The sequence below is a fragment of the Ranitomeya variabilis genome, chromosome 2, assembly GCF_051348905.1.
Source record: "Ranitomeya variabilis isolate aRanVar5 chromosome 2, aRanVar5.hap1, whole genome shotgun sequence".
NCBI lineage: Eukaryota > Metazoa > Chordata > Amphibia > Anura > Dendrobatidae > Ranitomeya > Ranitomeya variabilis.
In genome coordinates this window covers 28,411,718-28,436,969 of record NC_135233.1, presented here as the reverse complement: position 1 = coordinate 28,436,969, position 25,252 = coordinate 28,411,718, and the positions used below count along the sequence as shown (strand labels likewise).

Sequence of the window (25,252 nt, the reverse complement as noted above, 5' to 3'; positions counted from 1 at the left end):
ATAGGCAGACCCTGTAGTATTAGGCAGACCCCCCATAGGCAGACCCTGTAGTATTAGGCAGACCCCCATAGTCAGACCCTGTAGTATTAGGCAGACCCCCCATAGGCAGACCCTGTAGTATTAGGCAGACCCCCCATAGGCAGACCCTGTAGTATAAGACAACACCCCCCATAGGCAGACCCTGTAGTATTAGGCAGACCCACCATAGGCAGACCCTGAAGTATTATACAGACCCCCCCAGTATTAGGCAGACCCCCCATAGGCAGACCCTGTAGTATTAGGCATACCCCCCATAGGCAGACCCTGTAGTATTAGGAAGACCCCCCATAGGCAGACCCTGTAGTATTAGGCAGACCCCCCATAGGCAGACCCTGTTGTATTAGGCAGACCCCCATAGGCAGACCCTGTAGTATTAGGCAGACCCCCCCATAGGCAGACCCTGTAGTATTAGGCAGACCCCCATAGGCAGACCCTGTAGTATAAGACAACACCCCCCATAGACAGACCCTGTAGTATTAGGCAGACCCCCCATAAGGCAGACCCTGTAGTATTAGGCAGACCCCCCATAGGCAGACCCTGTAGTATAAGACAACACCCCCCATAGACAGACCCTGTAGTATTAGGCAGACCCCCCATAAGGCAGACCCTGTAGTATTAGGCAGACCCCTCATAGGCAGACCCTGTAGTATAAGACCCCCCCCAGTATTAGGCAGACCCCCATAGGCAGACCCTGTAGTATTAGACATACCCCCCATAGACAGACCCTGTAGTATTAGGCAGACCCCCCATAGGCAGACCCTGTAGTATTAGGCAGACCCCCATAGGCAGACCCTGTAACATAGTAACATAGTAACATAGTTAGTAAGGCCGAAAAAAGACATTTGTCCATCCAGTTCAGCCTATATTCCATCATAATAAATCCCCAGATCTACGTCCTTCTACAGAACCTAATAATTGTATGATACAATATTGTTCTGCTCCAGGAAGACATCCAGGCCTCTCTTGAACCCCTCGACTGAGTTCGCCATCACCACCTCCTCAGGCAAGCAATTCCAGATTCTCACTGCCCTAACAGTAAAGAATCCTCTTCTATGTTGGTGGAAAAACCTTCTCTCCTCCAGACGCAAAGAATGCCCCCTTGTGCCCGTCACCTTCCTTGGTATAAACAGATCCTCAGCGAGATATTTGTATTGTCCCCTTATATACTTATACATGGTTATTAGATCGCCCCTCAGTCGTCTTTTTTCTAGACTAAATAATCCTAATTTAATAGTATTAGGCAGACCCCCCATAGGCAGACCCTGTAGTATAAGACCCCCCCCCCCAGTATTAGGCAGACCCCCATAGGCAGACCCTGTAGTATTAGGCAGACCCCCCCATAGGCAGACCCTGTAGTATAAGACAACACCCCCATAGGCAGACCCTGTAGTATTAGGCAGACCCACCATAGGCAGACCCTGTAGTATTAGACAGACCCCCCAGTATTAGGCAGACCCCCCATAGGCAGACCCTGTAGTATTAGGCATACGCCCCATAGGCAGACCCTGTAGTATTAGGCAGACCCCCCATAGGCAGACCCTGTAGTATTAGGCAGAACCCCCATAGGCAGACCCTGTAGTATTAGGCATACCCCCATAGGCAGACCCTGTAGTATTAGGCAGACCCCCATAGGCAGACCCTGTAGTATTAGGCAGACCCCCATAGGCAGACCCTGTAGTATTAGGCAGACCCCCCATAGGCAGACCCTATAGTATAAGACAACACCCCCCAGAGGCAGACCCTGTAGTATTAGGCAGACCCACCATAGGCAGATCCTGTAGTACTAGACAGACCCCCAAGTATTAGGCAGACCCCCCATAGGCAGACCCTGTAGTATTAGGCAGACCCCCCATAGGCAGACCTGTAGTATTAGGAAGACCCCCCCATAGGCAGACCCTGTAGTATAAGACAGCACCCCCCCATAGGCAGATTCTGTAGTATAAGGCAGCACCCCTTAAAATAATAAATGAATACCCACCTCTCTTCTTCCTGGTTCCTGCTTCCACTCGTCTCCTGACAGCAAGCACCGGGCAGTGACTCATTGCGCTCCCTGTCAGCGTCGCCGACGTCAGACGCTGACAGGGGGATGATGGGGGAAGGAGCGCTGCGCAGCTTTACTGGTGAATTTGCCGGCTAGCGGGAGCCGCCTATGGATGGACGCGCTGCACTTTTTCACTGCTTTTTTCCAAACCCTAAATCAGTTAAATAAAATAACAAAAGACTGAACACGCACACATCGATGTCTTGCCGCAATTCATTCAAACGGAATCTTCCTGAAAAAAGACACCGTGTGCGCATAGTGAGACTCTGCTTCAAAAAACTGCTCCAAAAACTCTGTGTGAACATAGCTTAAGTTTACCAAGTTTTTGGAAAAGTTTTTTTGGACAAGATCTTCCCCAAAATCCACTTCAAAAACTCTTTTAATTTAACCTCTATGGAAATCCACATTGCTGTTCATTCGTAAGAGGAATTTTTCAAGCTTTTCTTTTTCCCAGAAGAGGTTTTGAAAAACACCGGGTGGAAAAAAAAAAAAGGTGCATATTACATATTTGAAATGGATCCTGATTTGTGATAAGGTGTTATCTGAGCATGCTCGAGTCCCTACGGCTGCATGTCTGGCGGCTGGCTGTTTGACAGCGGCAACACGTGCAGGGATTGTCGAACAATTTTTTTTTTCTGAGTTTTCAGAGTACAAACGGTGTGGAAACTCCAAGAACCCAATTAATCAAGACTGTGTGAACACCAAAAGTTGCAAAATTTTAGCGCAACCTCACGTTGCACCAAAACTTTGTGACTTTTCAAAACTTTTTACACCCGAAGGACTTGAGGACTTTTGAGATTTTGGAGAGTATTCGCTCAGTGTCTCCTGAAGTCTCTTTTTAGCAATTTTTTTTGCGCTATATATATTTTTTTAATTACGAATTTGCTTGAAAAATATGTCATATGGACATAGCCTTGGGGAGTTTTATTTTTCTCTAAAGCTTTTTTTTTTTTTTGAGCCTTTTGATGGAGCATTTTCCATCAAGGGTGTTTACATTCCAACAAAACTCGAAGACTTTCTGCTCCAAAAGCTTAAAAAAAAAAAAAAAAAGCTTTGTGTGAGCAGATACCAAACAAGGAACATTCAGTATAAAGTACAAGTGATCAAAAATGAAAAAAAAAAAGAGAGTAAAAATAATTATAAAAAAAAGATTAAAAAAATCTTAAAAAATATAGAATTTAAATGCAAAAATTAAAGAAAAAATAATAAAAATGTCATTTAAAAAAATAAATAAACTGTATTGGACAGAAAAATAAGAAAATGTTTCTGAAAGTGACAAAAAAAATATATTTTTTTTAATAGGTAAAAAAGGCAATAAAAAAAATCTCTACACATTTGGTATCGTCCCAGGAGAATCGCGTCACTGGATTATTTCTACCACACAATGAATGACGCAATAACACACCCCCCAAAAAAAATAAAAAATAAATAAATGGCAGAATTGATTTTTCACAGTTTCACCTCACTTGGGGAAAAAAAAACATGTGGTTCTTAAGGGGTTAAGTAAATGAAAGCTGTTCTGCGATTGGTTGCTATGGACAACAAAGAGGTTTGTTTTGCTTTAATCAGTTTTTATTAATGAGCTCTATCAGCCCAGTATGAGCAGTCACATGACCAGAGGACGAGCCCCGCCCACCGCTAAGCAATGTCTGATGACGTCACCGCCTTCCACAGGTTTCCCTCAGAACAGCTGAGGACGGCACAGTGGGCGCGGCCTATGGAGACCTGTGGGCGTGGTTCGACTCCTTCGGGAACGCGCAAGCTCTACCCCTCTTCCCCCAGCAGCGTCTTTCTTGTGTGAGCGCGGTACGTCACGTGATCGGGGAGCGCGCACAGCCTGTTCTCTGTGTCTTCTGTCGGCACATGCGCCCTGTGGGTCGCTGCACAGACGGGCGGTCGCAGCAGCAGCGGCGGCGGCTGTGGAAAAAGCTGCACCGAGGATAGTCCTCAATATAGTATAATGCAGCGGATAGTTCTCAATATAGTATAATGCACCAGATAGTCCTCAATATAGTATAATGCACCAGATAGTCCTCAACATAGTATAATGCAGCGGATAGTTCTCAATATAGTATAATGCACCAGATAGTCCTCAATATAGTATAATGCACCAGATAGTCCTCAACATAGTATAATGCACCAGATAGTTCTCAATATAGTATAATGCACCAGATAGTCCTCAATATAGTATAATGCACCAGATCGCCCTCAACATAGTATAATGCACCAGATAGTCCTCAATATAGTATAATGCACCAGATAGTCCTCAATATAGTATAATGCACTCCCCATAGGCAGACTCTATAGCACAAGGTAGCACCCCGCAGGCAGACCCTGTAGTATAAAGCAGCACCCCTATAGGCAGACCTTGTAGTATAAGACAGCACCCCTATAAGCAGACCCCGCATAGGCAGACCCTGTAGTATTAGGCAGACCCCCATAGGCAGACCCTGTAGTATTAGGCAGACCCCCCATAGGCAGACCCTGTAGTATTAGGCAGACCCCCCATAGGCAGACCCTGAAGTATTAGGTAGACCCCCCATAGGCAGATCCTGTAGTATTAGGCATACCCCCATAGGCAGACCCTATAGTATTATGCAGACCCCCCATAGGCAGACCCTGTAGTACTAGGCAGACCCCCCATAGGCAGACCCTGTAGTATTAAGCAGACCCCCCATAGGCAGACCCTGTAGTATTAGGCAGACCCACCATAGGCAGACCCTGTAGTATAAGACAGACCCCCCAGTATTAGGCAGACCCCCCATAGGCAGACCCTGTAGTATTAGGCAGACCCCCATAGTCAGACCCTGTAGTATTAGGCAGACCCCCCATAGGCCGACCCTGTAGTATTAGGCAGACCCCCCATAGGCAGACCCTGTAGTATAAGACAACACCCCCCATAGGCAGACCCTGTAGTATTAGGCAGACCCACCATAGGCAGACCCTGAAGTATTAGACAGACCCCCCCAGTATTAGGCAGACCCCCCATAGGCAGACCCTGTAGTATTAGGCATACCCCCCATAGGCAGACCCTGTAGTACTAGGCAGACGCCCCATAGGCAGACCCTGTAGTATTAGGCAGACCCCCATAGGCAGACCCTGTAGTATTAGGCAGACCCCCCATAGGCAGACCCTGCAGTATAAGACAGACCCCCCAGTATTAGGCAGACCCCCCATAGGCAGACCCTGTAGTATTAGGCATACCCCCCATAGGCAGACCCTGTAGTATTAGGCAGACCCCCCATAGGCAGACCCTGTAGTATTAGGCAGACCCCCATAGTCAGACCCTGTAGTATTAGGCAGACCCCCCCATAAGGCAGAGCCTGTAGTATTAGGCAGACCCCCCATAGGCAGACCCTGTAGTATAAGACAGACCCCCCAGTATTAGGCAGACCCCCCATAGGCAGACCCTGTAGTATTAGGCATATGCCCCATAGGCAGACCCTGTAGTATTAGGCAGACCCTCATAGGCAGACCCTGTAGTATTAGGCAGACCCCCATAGGCAGACCGTGTAGTATTAGGCATACCCCCCATAGGCAGACCCTGTAGTATTAGGCAGACCCCCCCATAGGCAGACCCTGTAGTATAAGACAACACCCCCATAGGCAGACCCTGTAGTATTAGGCAGACCCACCATAGGCAGACCCTGTAGTATTAGACAGACCCCCCATAGGCAGACCCTGTAGTATTAGGCATACCCCCCATAGGCAGACCCTGTAGTATTAGGCAGACCCCCCATAGGCAGACCCTGTAGTATTAGGCAGACCCCCCATAGGCAGACCCTGTAGTATTAGGCATACCCCCATAGGCAGACCCTGTAGTATTAGGCATACCCCCATAGGCAGACCCTGTAGTATTAGGCAGACCCCCATAGGCAGACCCTGTAGTATTAGGCAGACCCCCCATAGGCAGACCCTGTAGTATAAGACAACACCCCCCAGAGGCAGACCCTGTAGTATTAGGCAGACCCACCATAGGCAGATCCTGTAGTACTAGACAGACCCCCAAGTATTAGGCAGACCCCCCATAGGCAGACCCTGTAGTATTAGGCAGACCCCCCATAGGCAGACCTGTAGTATTAGGAAGACCCCCCCATAGGCAGACCTTGTAGTATAAGACAGCACCCCCCCATAGGCAGATTCTGTAGTATAAGGCAGCACCCCTTAAAATAATAAATGAATACCCACCTCTCTTCTTCCTGGTTCCTGTTTCCACTCGTCTCCTGACAGCAAGCACCGGGCAGTGACTCATTGCGCTCCCTGTCAGCGTCGCCGACGTCAGACGCTGACAGGGGGATGATGGGGGAAGGAGCGCTGCGCAGCTTTACTGGTGAATTTGCCGGCTAGCGGGAGCCGCCTATGGATGGACGCGCTGCACTTTTTCACTGCTTTTTTCCAAACCCTAAATCAGTTAAATAAAATAACAAAAGACTGAACACGCACACATCGATGTCTTGCCGCAATTCATTCAAACGGAATCTTCCTGAAAAAAGACACCGTGTGCGCATAGTGAGACTCTGCTTCAAAAAACTGCTCCAAAAACTCTGTGTGAACATAGCTTAAGTTTACCAAGTTTTTGGAAAAGTTTTTTTGGACAAGATCTTCCCCAAAATCCACTTCAAAAACTCTTTTAATTTAACCTCTATGGAAATCCACATTGCTGTTCATTCGTAAGAGGAATTTTTCAAGCTTTTCTTTTTCCCAGAAGAGGTTTTGAAAAACACCGGGTGGAAAAAAAAAAAAAGGTGCATATTACATATTTGAAATGGATCCTGATTTGTGATAAGGTGTTATCTGAGCATGCTCGAGTCCCTACGGCTGCATGTCTGGCAGCTGGCTGTTTGACACGTGCAGGGATTGTCGAACAATTTTTTTTTTCTGAGTTTTCAGAGCACAAACGGTGTGGAAACTCCAAGAACCCAATTAATCAAGACTGTGTGAACACCAAAAGTTGCAAAATTTTAGCGCAACCTCACGTTGCACCAAAACTTTGTGACTTTTCAAAACTTTTTACACCCGAAGGACTTGAGGACTTTTGAGATTTTGGAGAGTATTCGCTCAGTGTCTCCTGAAGTCTCTTTTTAGCAATTTTTTTTGCGCTATATATATTTTTTTAATTACGAATTTGCTTGAACAATATGTCATATGGACATAGCCTTGGGGAGTTTTATTTTTCTCTAAAGCTTTTTTTTTTTTTTTGAGCCTTTGGAATGGAGCATTTTCCATCAAGGGTGTTTACATTCCAACAAAACTCGAAGACTTTCTGCTCCAAAAACTTAAAAAAAAAAGCTTTGTGTGAGCAGATACCAAACAAGGAACATTCAGTATAAAGTACAAGTGATCAAAAATGAAAAAAAAAAAAGAGTAAAAATAATTATAAAAAAAAGATTAAAAAAATCTTAAAAAATATAGAATTTAAATGCAAAAATTAAAGAAAAAATAATAAAAATGTCATTTAAAAAAATAAATAAACTGTATTGGACAGAAAAATAAGAAAATGTTTCTGAAAGTGACAAAAAAAATATATTTTTTTTAATAGGTAAAAAAGGCAATAAAAAAAATCTCTACACATTTGGTAGCGTCCCAGGAGAATCGCGTCACTGGATTACTTCTACCACACAATGAATGACGCAATAACACGCCCCCCCCCCCCAAAAAAAAAAAAAAAAATGGCAGAATTGATTTTTCACAGTTTCACCTCACTTGGGGAAAAAAAATCATGTGGTTCTTAAGGGGTTAAGTAAATGAAAGCTGTTCTGCGATTGGTTGCTATGGACAACAAAGAGGTTTGTTTTGCTTTAATCAGTTTTTATTAATGAGCTCTATCAGCCCAGTATGAGCAGTCACATGACCAGAGGACGAGCCCCGCCCACCGCTAAGTAACGTCTGATGACGTCACCGCCTTCCACAGGTTTCCCTCTGAACAGCTGAGGACGGCACAGTGGGCGCGGCCTATGGAGACCTGTGGGCGTGGTTCGACTCCTTCGGGAACGCGCAAGCTCTACCCCTCTTCCCCCAGCAGCGTCTTTCTTGTGGGAGCGCGGCACGTCACGTGATCGGGGAGCGCGCACAGCCTGTTCTCTGTGTCTTCTGTCGGCGCATGCGCCCTGTGGGTCGCTGCACAGACGGGCGGTCGCAGTAGCAGCGGCGGCGGCTGTGGAAAAAGCTGCACCGAGGAGGAGCCGTATTGTGACTATTCTCCTCAGTCCTCATTGCCCTATATGGAATAATTAGTGGACCCCTCTACCGAGCTCGGATGCCACTGCTTGTCTGCGCTCCGGTAACCGGGGAGAGGAGAACCTCCATTCACTAGCAGCGAGGAAGAGGAGGAGAACGGACACCATGAGGTGAGACAGCCCGGGATTACAAGCTTCGGGCCGGCACGGAGAGCGCTGGACGAGAGAGCAGCTCTGCCGGTCCTATCCCTTTAAATCTCCATTCATTTATCCCTGGGATGATTGACAGCTCGGCCGAAGAACTGCTCATCTGCATCACGGATCCTGCTCCCCGTGTCCTGCACCCCCAATAACTGCCCCCACCGTACTGGCCTCTGCAGCCCCCCCTGCCGTCCCTTCCCCCGCACTGGCCCACACTGCCCTGCTGACCCCCCCCATCACTGCACCCACCGTACCCCCCCGCTGTCCCTTCCCCCGCACTGCCCCCTGCCGTAGTTCCCCCCACCCTGCACTATCCGGTATCCGTAGCGTGCGCTCCACCTCTGTCCAGTGTCTTTGGTGCCCCCCTACCTCTGTCCGGTGTCCGTTGATCCCTCCCCTTTCAGTCTACCCGGCGTCCGTAGCCCCCCTTCCTTTAAGTCTACCTGGCGTCCGTAGCCCCCCCTTGATTTCAGTCTTCCTGGCGTTCGAAGCCCCCCCCCCCCCACCTTTCAGTCTTCCTGGCGTCCGTAGCCCCCCCACCTTTCAGTTTTCCCAGCGTCCGTAGCTCCCCTTCCTTTCAGTCTACCCAGCGTCCGTAGCTCCCCTTCCTTTCAGTCTACCCAGCGTCCGTAGCTCCCCTTCCTTTCAGTCTACCCGGCGTCCGTAGCTCCCCTTCCTTTCAGTCTACCCGGCGTCCGTAGCTCCCCTTCCTTTCAGTCTACCCGGCGTCCGTAGCCCCCCTTCCTTTCAGTCTACCCGGCGTCCGTAGCCCCCCTTCCTTTCAGTCTACCCGGCGTATGTAGCTCCCCTTCCTTTCAGTCTACCCAGCGTCCGTAGCTCCCCTTCCTTTCAGTCTACCCAGCGTCCGTAGCTCCCCTTCCTTTCAGTCTACCCAGCGTCCGTAGCTCCCCTTCCTTTCAGTCTACCCGGCGTCCGTAGCTCCCCTTCCTTTCGGTCTACCCGGCATCCGTAGCCCCCCTTCCTTTCAGTCTACCCAGCGTCCGTAGCTCCCCTTCCTTTCAGTCTACCCAGCGTCCGTAGCTCCCCTTCCTTTCAGTCTGACTGGTGTCCGTAGCTCCCCTTCCTTTCAGTCTACCCAGCGTCCGTAGCTCCCCTTCCTTTCAGTCTACCCAGCGTCCGTAGCTCCCCTTCCTTTCAGTCTGACTGGTGTCCGTAGCTCCCCTTCCTTTCAGTCTACCCGGCGTCCGTAGCTCCCCTTCCTTTCAGTCTACCCGGCGTTCGTAGCTCCCCTTCCTTTCAGTGTACCTGGCGGCCGTAGCTCCCCTTCCTTTCAGTGTACCTGGCGGCCGTAGCTCCCCTTCCTTTCAGTGTACCTGGCGGCCGTAGCTCCCCTTCCTTTCAGTGTACCTGGCGGCCGTAGCTCCCCTTCCTTTCAGTGTACCTGGCGGCCGTAGCTCCCCTTCTTTTCAGTGTACCTGGCGGCCGTAGCTCTCCTTCCTTTCAGTGTACCTTGCGGCCGTAGCTCCCCTTCCTTTCAGTGTACCTTGCGGCCGTAGCTCCCCTTCCTTTCAGTGTACCTTGCGGCCGTAGCTCCCCTTCCTTTCAGTGTACCTGGCGGCCGTAGCTCCCCTTCCTTTCAGTGTACCTGGCGGCCGTAGCTCCCCTTCCTTTCAGTGTACCTGGCGGCCGTAGCTCCCCTTCCTTTCAGTGTACCTGGCGGCCGTAGCTCCCCTTCCTTTCAGTGTACCTGGCGGCCGTAGCTCCCCTTCCTTTCAGTGTACCTGGCGTCCGTAGAGCCTCCATACCATCTACCAGGCATCCGTAGCCCACCCATTTACTGTCTATCCCTCGTCCGTAGCACCTCCCTCTACTGTCTATCCGGCATCCGTAGCGCCCCTATCTGTCTGTCGGCGCGCCCGCGCCTCCCCCTTCTATCCGGCATCCGTAGCGACCCAGCCAGTATTCGTACTGCCTCCTTATGACCAGTATTGTCCTTGCCCCTTAGGAGCCTAGCTCTGGGCCTACGGTGCGGCCGCAGCCTGTAGCACCAGCAGCTTTATCCCTCCAGGTCCGTTTCGCCCCGTATTAGTCACTGGAAGCTTGTGACTTGAATAGCACCTGGCATTGCCCTGCCACCCATGGCTTTATCTCCACTTCATGGCCATGTCCTGCTACGACCCCAGCCCCCGCAGAGGCTCACAAGGTCATTTTGTACATAAGGCATCAACTATATGGGCACCATTATCACATGACCCGCTGTTACCCCCTTGGCCAGTACAGAGCCCCCAATATTCAGTGATTGCATAAAGCCGCTCATCACTCCCTTGCTGATTCACCACCAACTTTTTTTCCTTGCTTGTAACATAGTAACATAGTTATTAAGGTTGAAGGAAGACTTTAAGTCCATGTAGTTCAACCCATACCCTAACCTAACCTAACATACGCTAACCTAACATGCCCTAACATGCTGTCCCCTCAGAATTATCCTGGTTCACACCTGTATTGGCGCACATGAACATTGATGGCCCCCCTTCATTATCCATGACCACTATTGGCCCGGTAGTCATATCATCCCCCTGGAATCGGCCTCGTTTTATCATTAGGGGCAGGTGTCGGCCTGGAGCACATGGTGGAGTCGCACTGTGGGTCAGTACAGCGGTGGTTGCCGTCCGATAGGAGACGCCATGGGGCTTTTGCCATTTTTCATTCGTCCTGCACTAAGGCTACGTTCACAACAATGGCAACTGGCAACTGCAGCTGGCAACAATGTTTCCTAAAGGAAAGTAAATTAAAAAAAAGCTAAATAATAAATACAAAGTATCCAGATTCTAGTCTGGGCCTATTAACCCTGAGAGTGCTGGAAACAGGGCAGAATTAACCTCGGCGCACCTCTGGGAGCATCAACTACTTTTCTCTTGGGAGTAGCCCTGCCCTGGTGAGATAGATAGATATATATTCTTCACAGCAGTGTCTGGTGGGTGAGTGGGTCTCGGCAGCCCCCAGGAAGCATATGTCGGTGCTTTCTATGTGCAGGGTAATAATTGACTCATACAGTGTGTGGAATTTGCTCTGAATGGATGAGACAGCTGTGCTCAGTCCCCCCCCCCAGTCTCTCTCCAGCTTGTCTAGCAAGGGGGATCTGCCCATAGGTTTATTATGGGTGACCCCCACCCCACACCCTTCTGCCCTTGTCACCTGTTGGATGCATTAACCCATTTTCTGCTGATATCTTGGATTATATGGTGCGTAGTTGATTTTGGGGATTGTGGGGGGTAACACTGGGAAACCCCCCTGCCTTTCATGGTGTATGGATAAGCCGATGGTGGATCCCTTGCTGCTTCCCGTTATTAGCCATGTTCTGTGCATAACACTGCGGGTTCTGGTATTTACTGTGATCCGATTGTGATGCTGTCGCAAGCAGGAATCCCCCCGTCTGCTCCTCGCTTTGCATTAGTGACTGCACCATTCGCCTGCTGTATGCAGTCCTCGCTGCTGCTGCCGGAGGGTCCATCCATCTGCCGAGGCTCTGTACTCGCACCCCTTTATAAGGTCTATAATGTATCATGCAAGAGGATCAGGCTAGAAATCACCATGTGTAATGGCCACGCAGCTGCCCAGGCTGAAAGTGAAATGCATTTTTTTTCTTTTTTTGGGTAGTCCTCTTGTTTGTTGCATTGCAGTAGATGTTGCCCTCTGTTAGATCAATACCCTGTCGGATCATGCTAATCCTGGTCCAGGTATTTCCTAGCGTAGTACAAGAAGGATGGCAGATATACAATAGCTGATGGCTTCTAATGGAACGCTGTCCTCTCATTTTGCCAGGCCTTTCCTTTAAGGTTAAACAATTGGGTAAAACAAAACGGCCGGCGGAGGATCCAGCCTTACACTGATGTGTGGAAGATTAATGACAAACGGTTGCAGGAGCCTCTATAAGGTAACCTTGGAGGAGGCTGCAAACTGTCCACAATGACAACGAGCGGTACTGGTCCAAACGGACCCTCACTCCCGTAATAGAAGAGCCCTACCTGCATCTGCCCTTATGTTGTATGATTGGGGATATGATGTTACGGGAACTCTGCAGGATAATTAATGTATGTACACAGTATACACAGAATAGTGAGTGCAGCTCTGGGGTATAATACAGGATGTAACTCAGGATCAGTAATGTAATGTATGTACACAGTGACTGCACCAGCAGAATAGTGAGTGCAGCTCTGGAGTATAATACAGGAGGTAACTCAGGATCAGTAATGTAATGTATGTACACAGTGACTGCACCAGCAGAATAGTGAGTGCAGCTCTGGGGTATAATACAGGAGGTAACTCAGGATCAGTAATGTAATGTATGTACACAGTGACTGCACCAGCAGAATAGTGCGTGCAGCTCTGGGGTATAATACAGGATGTAACTCAGGATCAGTAATGTATGTACACAGTGACTGCACCAGCAGAATAGTGAGTGCAGCTCTGGAGTATAATACAGGAGGTAACTCAGGATCAGTAATGTAATGTATGTACACAGTGACTGCACCAGCAGAATAGTGAGTGCAGCTCTGGGGTATAATACAGGAGGTAACTCAGGATCAGTAATGTAATGTATGTATACAGTGACTGCACCAGCAGAATAGTGAGTGCAGCTCTGGAGTATAATACAGGAGGTAACCCAGGATCAGTAATGTAATGTATGTACACAGTGACTGCACCAGCAGAATAGTGAGTGCAGCTCTGGGGTATAATACAGGAGGTAACTCAGGATCAGTAATGTAATGTATGTACACAGTGACTGCACCAGCAGAATAGTGAGTGCAGCTCTGGGGTATAATACAGGAGGTAACTCAGGATCAGTAATGTAATGTATGTACACAGTGACTGCACCAGCAGAATAGCGAGTGCAGCTCTGGAGTATAATACAGGATGTAACTCAGGATCAGTAATGTAATGTATGTACACAGTGACTGCACCAGCAGAATAGTGAGCGCAACTCTCGGGTACAATGTATTTGTATCAGAATAATATCTTTGCAGAGTTACTCAGCTCCCAATATAGATGTATTTTCTATATATAAATAAGAGGTTCCCCTTTCATTAGGGAGCAGCACATCAGATATGACCTTCGTTTCTCGAGAAGCTGAAAGGTTTTGGTGGGATAGGAATTCTCTCGGTTACTATGGGGATGCCAGGATTTAGGTCAGCGAGGCGGCTATCGGTCATCTAGTGAACAGAGATACATCTGCATTTGGGGATCCAGAGTCCAGAATGTCGTGCAGTAAGGAGAAGTTCAGGAACCTGCATTATTTGGGTGGTTGGAGGATGCCGCCTCTAAAACGTTCCCTGCTGCTGTTTACTCAGCGTCTGTTTCCTTTGCTTCCATTGCTCGGATCCAAGTTTCTGTTGACATTTGGCAGAATGGTTTTTGCATTGATTGTTGATGCTCTGCCCGCTTTCACACCCACAGTTCTTCATCATGTAGTGACCGGCAGGAAGGCTGCATTCTTGATCGTGACCCTGGTCTCTATACCTGGCTGAGCCTGCTAGTATTTTGTTGTATCTCCTCCTTTTAGCACCACAGGGCCGTTGCATTTGCAGTGTAGATTGAAGAACTTGCTGACGTATTTCTCCAGTGACCTAAATCCTCACCTGTAGGTTCCCCTGTTAAAATAAATGTCTAATGCTTGGTTAGCTTTTTTCTCAGGACTCTACCATTTGCTTTACAAAAAAAAAAAAAGTTATCCCGACTTTAATACCAGCTCGGTGAAGGCCAAACAGATACTTTCAGCCATAGAGTCCTTAGGATATAGTTGCAATGTTTTCCAGGAGCTTTTCCAAATGCAGTGTGAATGTCCCCTATGGATCTGAATGACCCTGGTGGCACAAAGTAGACCCTTTGGACTTAAAATGGTGTCCTTTGGGCCACTGTGGCGGAATCGAGTCTGATATGGGAAAGTAGAGTTGAGCAAATGGATTTGTGGGGCCCCGATCCACCGTCCATGTTGCTTGTTGGCCACAAATTTGTGACCCTCTTGCTGCCTTCAGCTGACCCTCAGATTAGTAGACCCCCCGCATGATCATTATGTGATGATGCACCCATTGCGCCACGATGCACCCATTGCGCCACGATGCACCCATTACATCGTTGGGGGATGGCGCAGGTAGTAAAGCGGTGGCCATGGACCACCGGTGTCTGATGAACCTTTTTGGTCATAACTGTTGAAAAGGGCTTCAACTTTGGAATAAACATTTGGGTGTTAGTACTTTCAAGATCTCTGCTTGCTTGTACACGAATGGTCACTTGTGGACAGTCAGATATTCGTTTCCCTTACCCGACTGTATCATCCTACCAAAAACAGTTTACCCTGGTGCTGGAGGAGTAGCCGTCCAGCCATGGGATAGATATAGCCGACCCTTTAGTTTGGGCATAGTTTTCTGGTGTATTGGATCCGCCACGTAAAATTGTTAGAAAACCTAAGCGTGATCTTCGGCAGCGCTGATCCTGGATTGTACAGGTGCTGTTGATACACGGTGGTACCAATGCTTAGTAAAGTGCCAGGTTACAGCATTTTTTGTACGCCAGCGCTGTTTCCTTGGAGCCCTTACATTGACATGTGTCCTTTTGTACATGTACTATGGTGATCAGGAGCAGTCATCATGGGCTTGTACGTGTTGCCAAATCCTTAAAGGAAAACCAAAGAAGTGAGCTGGAGCATAAGTTGGTATACGTGCCCTGCCTAAGAGCACGTTCACACCATGGCCATTACACAGATGAAACCCAAGAAAAAACTCATAATAAGCATATTTACCCTACAGTAAGTAAATATTACCAGTACATGTAATAACACTATTCTGATAAAAAAAAAAGTGTAAAAGCCATCCCACCACGACAAGGCGTGCCCAGTCGGGACGGTCCTATCCTTAAAGGGGCAACATCATGAAAAGCGAACAGTTGACTTCATGAATATTTGACGACCAGCTCATTTTATTGGAATTTTTTTTTTTTCTTCTTGTGTTCCTCATGCTGCGTTCACCACTTGTTATCCCCCCAGGATGAGAAGAACGAAACAGCTGTGCCGTATGAATGAGCATTAAGGATACGATGACATCTTTTTGTCTTTGGTTATCGCAGCTTTTCAGTCCTTAGACTACAGCTGTCGTCATTCTATGCGGCGGGGCTTCGTGTGCGCAGACAGGTGGAGCAGGCTTTATGACTCCTCGTCTGCCCCATTCATATGTCCCTTTTTGTTTTTAACTTTTTTTTTTTCATTGGACTAACTTTGCAAAGGGGAAGGCGTGTTTTTTTTTTTTTTTTTTTTTTAACGTAACTTTTTTCTTTTAGCCTGTCTGCTGCTGAGTGTGTGCTGTTAGCTGATTTTTATTTTTTTTTAAATTCCCTCCCCCCAAAAAAAGTTTTAGTGTCTAAGACCAGCGCGTTTCCTTCTAAGGTAAAGTGATCAGCAGTGCCGGGGATGGCGGGAGGACACTGCAGATAACTCCATTATCTCCTGCTCTAATTTAGTTTTTTTCCAGTTACTTGGCGGGGCGGCTGTGACACCCTGGTGGAAGATGTGTAAATGTTTGCGCTCACTTGTGATAGACTGGTTACAGCTCAGATCTTGGAATATTACTGGCCAAGGCAAAAACTTTTTTTTTTTTATTTTTTTTTTAAAGGGGAACTCCACATTGAACAACCATTTGCGGCCTGGTGAAAGAAGACAAGCTGATTTGGGTTTCTATTCCATGCTTCCAAAGTAAAAAAAAAAACAAACAAAACAAAAACTCACCAAAAAGAGAATCTTTTTGTAGGGGTACAGTTAGAAATATCACTTATTTTTCTTTAGGCTATTTTATATGGGATGAATAGGATTTTATTAATTAAGATCCCTTTACAACAACGCCCCTCTTGCCATATATTGCCTTTTTTTTACCTTCAGGTCATATAGCGGCCATATGCTTGTGTTGTGGCTGCAGTACCGGTGTAACAGGCCAGATTAACCCCCCGCCCAGAATATACCCGGGGTTAAAGTGGCCTAGGCCAGATTATACCCCGGGTATATTCTGGGCGGGGGGGTTAGTCTGCCTGTTACACCAGGCACATGGTCGGTGCGAGGACTTATGCCCAGTGATCCCTCTGTGCGTTGTATGGGGACCCCAATAATTACATAATAGAGACGTTGCAGACCATTTAGGCCATTTCAGGAGATGGAGTGTCCTTCCAGATTAACTTCAGGATTTCCGGACTATCGGATGCCTAATCACAGGAACTGTGAAGCGGTGTCTCTGAGAGGGCTTCACTATTGGTTCAGTGCTATGATAATGGGTAGCAGTATACGGCCATAGCGTCCTGCTTGCAGTAAGGTGGCGGCTCCGGTGTCTTCGCTGCATTAAGTATTGATAAGGGGATGCTGTTTACAAATGGCGTCTTGTCTTCGTATCGGGCAGTGATGCGGGATTCAATGTCAGTCTTAAATGTGTGACTCCACCGGCCTCTCAGCGGACTATTGCATTGTATAGGTTACTGAAAACTCACAATTATTACAAAGAGGAGTGGCTGGCCAATCAGATCTCATCAGTGAACAGCCCATTAATCCGAGTTTAGCAAACATCTGATCATACAGGAGGGTAATGTGGCCAGACGCTTGTTCCATGGAGCGCTAAAGAGGGATCTGTCAGCAGATTTCACAGAATTAATTGTATACATAAATTAAATAGATCTTAGACCTGATGAGGCTGATGTACTTACTTTGAGAATCCATGTCAGAATACTGAGTGTGGATAAAGAGTGACAGAGCACTTGAATCCAAGTGTATTCTGTCTCCGCACGCCCAGGCGGACCAACGGTTGCAGCTTGTACTGAGCAACGTGAGAATGCAGCAGGGAGGAAGTTCTCTGCTGCATATGTGGAGATTGAGGACATTCTTTTATAAAGGATTGCACCAATGTTATAAGGTCTAAGATATCTATTTAATATTTGAATGCAGTTTGTGTCTCAGATGAACAGTCAGCCATAAAATACATGGATGCCTCAGGTCAGCGAGCGATCACCCCTTCTTACGGTACCTCCTTTAATTAATCCTGATGGGACAACCCCTTTAAAAGAAGCCAGCTCCTTGGCTTTGATGGACGGTTCCACCATGTAAACTGTGCATGGGCAAGGATTCTGTGATTGTTTCCACCAAGGACAATGGAGGGGCACTAGGCCGGGTTTAAGGGATAAGAGACGGAATTTATGCCTGGATCGCGGTTTGTCTTCAAAGCATTTGCTAGTTCTTACATGTTTGACAGTCAATTTTCTCTGCATTTCTGAATCGACCTGCTGTCGCACTGCTATATCTGAACATGCATTAAAGTGAGGCGAGGAGATGCCACCTTGGACCTGCCCCTTGGACTAGTCGTATAAGATGCTGCCATGGACCTGCCCCTTGGACTAGTCGTATAAGATGCTGCCGTGGACCTGCCCCTTGGACTAGTCGTATAAGATGCTGCTGCAGACCTGCCCCTTGGACTAGTTGTACAAGATGCCGCCGCGGACCTGACCCTTGGACTAGTCCTATAAGATGCTGCTGCGGACCTGAGCCTTGGACTAGTCGTATAAGATGCCGCTGTGGACCTGACCCTTGGACTAGTCCTATAAGATGCCGCCGCGGACCTGACCCTTGGACTAGTCGTATAAGCTGCTACGGACCTGACCCTTGGACTAGTCATACAAGATGCCGCCGCTTACCTGCCTTTGGACTAGTGGTACAAGATGCTGCTGCGGACCTGCCCTTGGACTAGTCCTACAAGATGCCGCCGCGGAGCTGCCCCTAGGACTAGTCCTACAAGATGCCGCCGCTGAGCTGCCCCTAGGACTAGTCCTACAAGATGCCGCCGCTGAGCTGCCCCTAGAACTAGTCCTACAAGATGCCGCCGCAGAGCTGCCCCTAGGACTAGTCCTACAAGATGCTGCTGCGGAGCTGCCCCTAGGACTAGTCCTACAAGATGCCACCACGGAGCTGCCCCTAGGACTAGTCCTACAAGATGCCACCACGGAGCTGCCCCTAGGACTAGTCCTACAAGATGCCGCTGCGGAGCTGCCCCTAGGACTAGTCCTACAAGATGCTGCTGCGGAGCTGCCCCTAGGACTAGTCCTACAAGATATTGTCGTGGACCAGTGCTGTAGATAAGTGTCATCAGAATCCCTTTAAATGTAGTGGGTTGTGACGTGCGGTCAGACGGAGGTGCTTTGGCTTCAACACTATTTTTATAGCCGTTTCTTTGCTCACATATTAATGTACGTAAGACAGGAGGGTTTAGTTGTAGGATCAGAATACACAGTGCTTGTGTGTCGTCTGTAACCATAGAAACACATTAGTCTTTAGAGGAGCTGCATGCAAAGCATAGGATACTTTTTGAAGACTTTTTCTTAATTATTTTTTTCTTATGTTCTTTGCTTTACATTTTTTGATTAAAAATTTGATTCCATTGTTAGGCATACTTTTGTACGGGATTTCTCCATTGCCTTTCACTTGTGATGGGAGGTGCTGATGATCTGCGTCGACAGGTGCGTGTCCGGATGTGTGCATGGTTCGCAAATGTCGTGTCCCAGTCCTTCGTCGTAATGGGGTGTGTGAACAATAATTGCAATATCCCGGGCACCGATCATCGGCTCCTCTCACTTCTTCTCTGAATTGAAAGGAGCCAGAACCCCTTTGGATAGGCCACAGACTTTGTGAACGGTAACTTTAAAAGACGGATTGGGGGAAACTTATCCAAACAAATAAAAGGCATATTTTGGGCATAGTGGATTTTGGATTTTGCTTCTTGGCACCTGGTTGCTCTTTCTCTTCGTCCCCTCGTTGTGTCTCATTCTCCTGCAGATCGTGGAGATCTGATTCTTCATATTTGGGAAGAGTTGAAGTATTTCGGCGAGTGTGACCTATATTTAGCTAATCGTCGTCTCTTTAATGCTAATGATTGGAGGCTGTGCCAGGTTTAATGTCGGCGCACGCCAAGGAATCAGCGCTGCGCCTACATTACTTCTGTAGAACTTGATTCGGAGATGGAAACAAAACTCTCCCTGGCATTTGGCCAGAGATGGACGCTGACCCTGGCGCCGCTGCTGAAGACGCTTTTTATTGAGGCGGTGAGTTCTGGAGCATGAGCCTTGTATGGCGACACACGGTGCTGGAGAGCTGTAAGAACCGTACGGCACCGGATTATGGATCATCACCTCCCTTCCTCTGAACTGGAATTCGCACTAGGAGAACATTGATCATCTCCCCAAAGTTACGAGATTTTCCAGCGTCGCTCTTCCACACTGGGAGGTGACGTTGCATCTGCCTAATGGGACCTGCTGATCGGAGACGACCCTTTCCAATATCTGCCATAACATGAACAATATTCTACCGTTTGACACATTGATACTCCAAGTTTCTCATGTATCTAGGTCCTTTGCTACAATGTTTTGGTCTTTAGTCTTGGCCCCAGATATCGACAATTGCAACAAACTCTCGGCTGTGATAAATATTAGGCTCTGTTCACATCTACAGTAAAAAATAAATGATGGCTCCGTAGAGGTCTACAGGTCCCTCAGATGATCCAAAAGCCTCCACTTGTGTTATCAGGACATCCTTATCCTTCTCTATAGACTTGTCTGAACCATCCTGCTTCTGAAAAAAAGTCTCTAACCTCCACTTCCAAGGAATTTAGGAGTCGGCAGTGAAACCTCGGTTCCCAGACCTCGCTGTTTGCTCATGTCGGAGTTTCAGGAAGGACTTCTGACGAGACTGGCATCACCCACTGTATGCTCAGTGCGAAATGCTTATACTGTGAGCCAGGACTTCTGACTGACCCTAGAAATGGCCTTTCCTCGGTCCGGAAAGTTGTTTCCTCTAAATGTGGAGCCCAAAAGTCTCGCTTGTGTGTTTCCCTTTTACCCGTTTTGCTCAGTTTGAAAAATTGCTGCATGACTAAAATGTCACCACTTGGAAAGGAACAATGAAATGCAGTCTTTCTAGTTTTTCTATTAACTTCTATGAAGTGGGTCTGCAATGTTCCAGCGTTCCGGAGTGCTCCTTGTAAGGTTGTTTTCGCAATCATTTCTCGGAGTCTGAAGTGGTCTACCCTTTTTGCGAGAGGTGATCGTTTTATATGCAAGAGGAGCAATACCTGTTGGCACGTGCCTTTTCCTCTGGTAAAGATGGCCTTACCCCTTCAATAGCTATCGGGCAGAGAGTATTCCTCTTGGCTGGACATTCATGTGGTCTCCAAGAGGAGAGGGACTGAGCGGCTTCCAGATGCCCCAGGCGGCAGCTTATCTCCCCTTAGAACAATGGATTGGGGGTGGGAGAAATTCAACATTCCCAAAACTTTACTGATTTTTTTCATATAGACAATTGCCTAATGGCTAATACAGATATTAGACGTTTGCCCAGATGTTCCACAATCGGTAGTAGTAATGCGCTTTACTGCACCCCCGTCTACTCCTGCGATGCCTTTCCGCCGCTTCCCTTTGTCTTTGCTGACATGGCTGCAGCAGTTGTGAGGATAATGATATGTGACCACTGCAGCCGATCGCTGGGTTCAGATATACATCCTATCCGAAAAGTGCCCCAATCTTCAGCCAGAATCTCCTATCCTGAGTCCCAGCAGGTCTTCCGATATTTGTCCAGCGCTTCCCCCGTCAGCATGAACCCAAGTGCAACATACGGCTAGTGTCAGGATACCGCTGAGTCCGTCTTGTCACGTTGACCATGACGAGACGACCCTTAGAACATTTTGGGTTTAATGCTAATCCCGAGTGAAATGTTGCCCTACATCCAGAATGTCGTCCCGCTGGGCCAGTCAGTCGCGTCTCGGAGCCACGTGGATATTTTTGGGAGCCATAGGTATGTTTTCATTCACAGGAATAGAAGAGACCTTCCAGTATTAGACGCGAGAGTCGCCAGTTTGGCAGCGCCCGTGTTACCTGGCTCCTGGGAAGAGTCCAATTTCCACTGTCGGTGGAAAATTCCTATTTTTATTTTTTTTTCTGATTTCATTCCCAAATATATGTTTGGAGTTTTTTTTTTTTTTTTCTATTCTCCCAAAGCGGCTGATCTTATTTTTTTTTACTTTAGGTAGATTTATGTGTGACATTACTGGCCAGTGAGACGAGGACGAGGAGGGAGGACTCGTGTTCTGGTTTACTGCTCGGTCTTGTGACCGGGTGTCATGCTGGTTTGGATATTTTCCTCGCCTATTAAAGGAAAGACGTCCTCTCGTGATTTAGATATATTTATTTTAATTTAATTTATTTTTTTTATTTTTTGAAGTGGCCGCTGCCGTTTTACCAACTGGGACTGCAGAGTCACAACACATTTGAACAATCGGACACTGCACTATTTACCATCCTGGCAAATATGGAACCCATTCCATTCAGTCTTACCGGAAAGTGTTTGCAAAGGGCGATCATTGCTCTGCAGGACTTGACAAAGCAACATTTTGGGAATCCAACTGCTGCACCCCTATGGGGATGATGAGCACCATTGTGTTCAAGAGCCTAAACACCCCTCTGGAGCCCAGATGGGCGAGAGAACCTCCAGACACCAGGAGTTAACACCCTCTTGTGCCCTAGAATACCAGGCCCCTTAACCCACCAGGTAGTTCCCATTTCTTAGCCTGATATCTACGATATACCCTCCATACCAACTTTCCGGATCCACCACCAATCCTGAGAGAGAAGAGGCAGAGCCACACGGTGGCCCCTCGCTGGGCAGCTGCGCGGGGAAAAAGTTAGAAGGGGGCTGCATCGTAACACCAGCGCTGTGTCCCCGTAATTCTCATGAATGGCGATTAGTCCCAGGGTCGTTAACAGTACTGCCCTAGACCACCAGGGATGGGAACAATTAACCATTTTGAATCCTCCAGACTACCTGGGATCATAACCTTAATTATTCTACTCCCCCCCGCGCCCCCCCCCCCCAGACCACCTAGGATCGTATTCCCCCCAGACCAGCTGGGATGGTAATGTTCGCTTTTACCCTAGACAACCTTAGATGGTGGTTATTTTTTTTTTCACTGTCCTACACCTCTGTGCATAGTAATGGTAACTATCCACTACTCTAGACCGCCATGGCTGCTAACATTACTATTTTCCTACTCGAGACTAAGAGGAATGTCTGAATCTGTTTAGAATTTTTCTTTTCTCTTCCCCTTCAAAGCATCTTCTAACGTGAGAATGCAGTGTATAAGAACGGATTACAATAATGTGGTGCATTACAGTGACGCCACTTTTATAATGTGCATCTTCAGATCGTGTTGACTCATGGCGACGTTCTTCAGATTCCCCCACCCTCTTCCTATGCCGGTTGTATAAGTGGATGTGTCTTTAAATATCGCAGTGTCGGGATTTCTGGTATTTGTCTATTTTAGTGGTTACCAGATCGTTGTGTAATCCATACGCAGCTTTAAGTAGTTGCTGGGTTCTGGATGTAGAACGCTGACTGCTGGCTAAAATTTCAGCCTTTAGTTTATTTTGGGGAATGGACACATTCCTGCTCCCTGGCGCTCCCGCACTGCATGAAATGAGAGCATCCTGTGCAAACATGGTCCCGCTTAGACTTACAGGAACACTGTCTCTTAAAGGGACATACCCTGCATGGTTCCTGCACTGTGTGACTGAAGATGCACCCTCTATGGTATGCAGGCAGGACGATGCAGATACAAGAGAAATTGTTCTTCCGAGCCCCCTCCTTCCGGTGTAATTCCCCTCCTATTTGTGTATTTTGACATTCCAAAAAAACACCAATTTACGACCCAACCATAAAAGTACATTAGGATTTTTTTTTTTAAGTATGATGCCACCGTTCATGTCTGAAGGATGTTCTATATGTGATAATTTCCAAATACACGTAAAACGGAAAGTTTGCACCGCTTTTTCTGCCTGTTACCTTTGTTTTGGGGCATGCCCCCTTTCTCAGAACTATGACCAAAGGCAATTAGGTCTGCAACATCACCCCCCTATGGTAAAAATCATTCATTTGTACCAGCCCCCCTTCCCACTTCACAATGATGCTCAGGCAAAGCGGACTATGCCTAAAGATCGTGCCAGCGGCTCAGCCATGCTGTCGGCCACAACTGTCAATCATCAGGAGCACATCGCCATCCCACAAGCTTGAAGCTTAGTGGCAGAGGAGCGGCGCGCTCCTGAAGGAACAAACATAGGGCAACACCTTTAGGAAACTTTCTAAATAGTCTCATTCCATTTAATGTTTAGAATCCATCAGTGTTTCTGATATCGCTGCTCTCCCCTTCCCTTCTATCAGTGTTAGGCTACGTTCACACTAGCGTTGTGCGCCGCTGCGTCGGCGACGCAACGCACAACGCACGCAAAAACGCGGCAAAACGCACGCAAAAACGCTGCATTTTGCGACGCATGCGTCGTTTTTTGCCGAAAATCGGACGCAAGAAAAATGCAACTTGTTGCGTTTTCTTGGTCCGACGCTTGCGGCAAAAAAGACGCATGTGTGGCACAACGCAACAAAAAAAAACGCATGCGTCCCCCATGTTAAGTATAGGGGGCGCATGACGCATGCGTCGCCGCTGCGTCGCCGACGCAAACCCGACGCACATTAGCTTAACGCTAATGTGAACGTAGCCTTAGAGATAGCAGCAGGAAGGAGGTTGTGCACAGATCTGCAGTACGGCGAGGCGAAAGTGACGGTTTATGGAGAAAACTGGCTGTAGATGAGAAGGGACGCACATGAGGAGGCGATAAATTCAGGATAGAAGCTCTCCAGATACATGAAAGCAAATCAAGACTGCAACATCCTGGATACAAACTTGTCTCCAATCCAGCCTGTATTCCTGGGAGAGGCCTCCCACAAACAAACTCGTGTCAGGCAGCAAATCAGGGGGTCTGAAAATGAAGATTGCAGCCTGAAATTCAGTGCAACTTTAAAAAAAATAAGTATTTTTGCAGATTTTAGTTACTTCCATATCCTTTATCAGGAACACTGTCACCTCGGACAATGCAATTGACCTGTGGCTTTAATCTGCAGGGAGATGGCATTACAATGCTGTCCGCGGGATCATCACTTGACTGTTGTATGTTGGCATTGAAAGCAAGATGACTGGTGGGGAACATGGGAACAGGATTTTATTTTATTTTTTGGTCCACCTTGAGCTGATTTGCCGTTTGGTAAGACAGTGAACCACTGTGAGGACTCGTAAAGGGGCTAGCCCCAATACAATAATTTGACTCCTACTGTACTTCTCAAATCCGATTCAGTCCCATAGACTTGGTGGAGCTGGGGGATCCCGTTGGTCAGATTTCCGCCGATCACAGGTCCTGTAAATAAGCGATACATGTTTATTGTGGGATAGCCCCACAGCATAGTGGTGATCCTTACAGATCTCATACATTCCGTTATCAGGTTGTTACATTTGTTTGCAGACAGTACAATCCTCTGCTACAATGTATCAAACTATCAGGACAAGAGGTTCTGAGGATGTCACATAAAATGGATAAATATGTAACAAACACTCAGCTGTGAGAAGTTCTGGGTCTAGACAGGTTTTTAGCCTCTGGATGGAAATTATTTTTCCATTTAAGACCCCCACTTAATTTTATGACTGGGGCTGCCACATCGCTGGTGTACAGAGGCATGCTAACGTATTCACCCCTCTTCTCTTTTTATCTATTTGATTACATTACAATCTGCGTTTAAATATTTTCATAATCTGATTTGTGTGTAATGCATCAGCGCTAAATAGTTTAAGTTGGTGAAGTGAATGGATAAATTCAATTTACGTGATCAAATAAAAATTGGTAGGTGCATATGTATTCACCCCTTTTGCTATGAAGCCCCTAAAAATTTCTG

The 25,252-nt window shown here is 47.4% G+C and overlaps 1 protein-coding gene across 3 annotated transcripts in view; it reads left to right on the top strand.

The window, feature by feature from the left end:
• The first annotated feature begins 8,112 nt into the window (after positions 1 to 8,112).
• ENAH (ENAH actin regulator) overlaps positions 8,113 to 25,252 on the top strand; it is a 64,040-nt gene continuing 46,900 nt past the window's right edge. Inside the window, exon 1 of one of the 3 annotated variants that reach the window (XM_077282197.1) lies at positions 8,113 to 8,427. In XM_077282197.1, the coding sequence (XP_077138312.1) occupies positions 8,423 to 8,427 (5 nt within the window). In that variant the 5' untranslated portion in view covers positions 8,113 to 8,422. The remainder of the gene's footprint in view (positions 8,428 to 25,252) is intronic. The other 2 variants (XM_077282196.1, XM_077282194.1) reach the window with 2 other exon arrangements.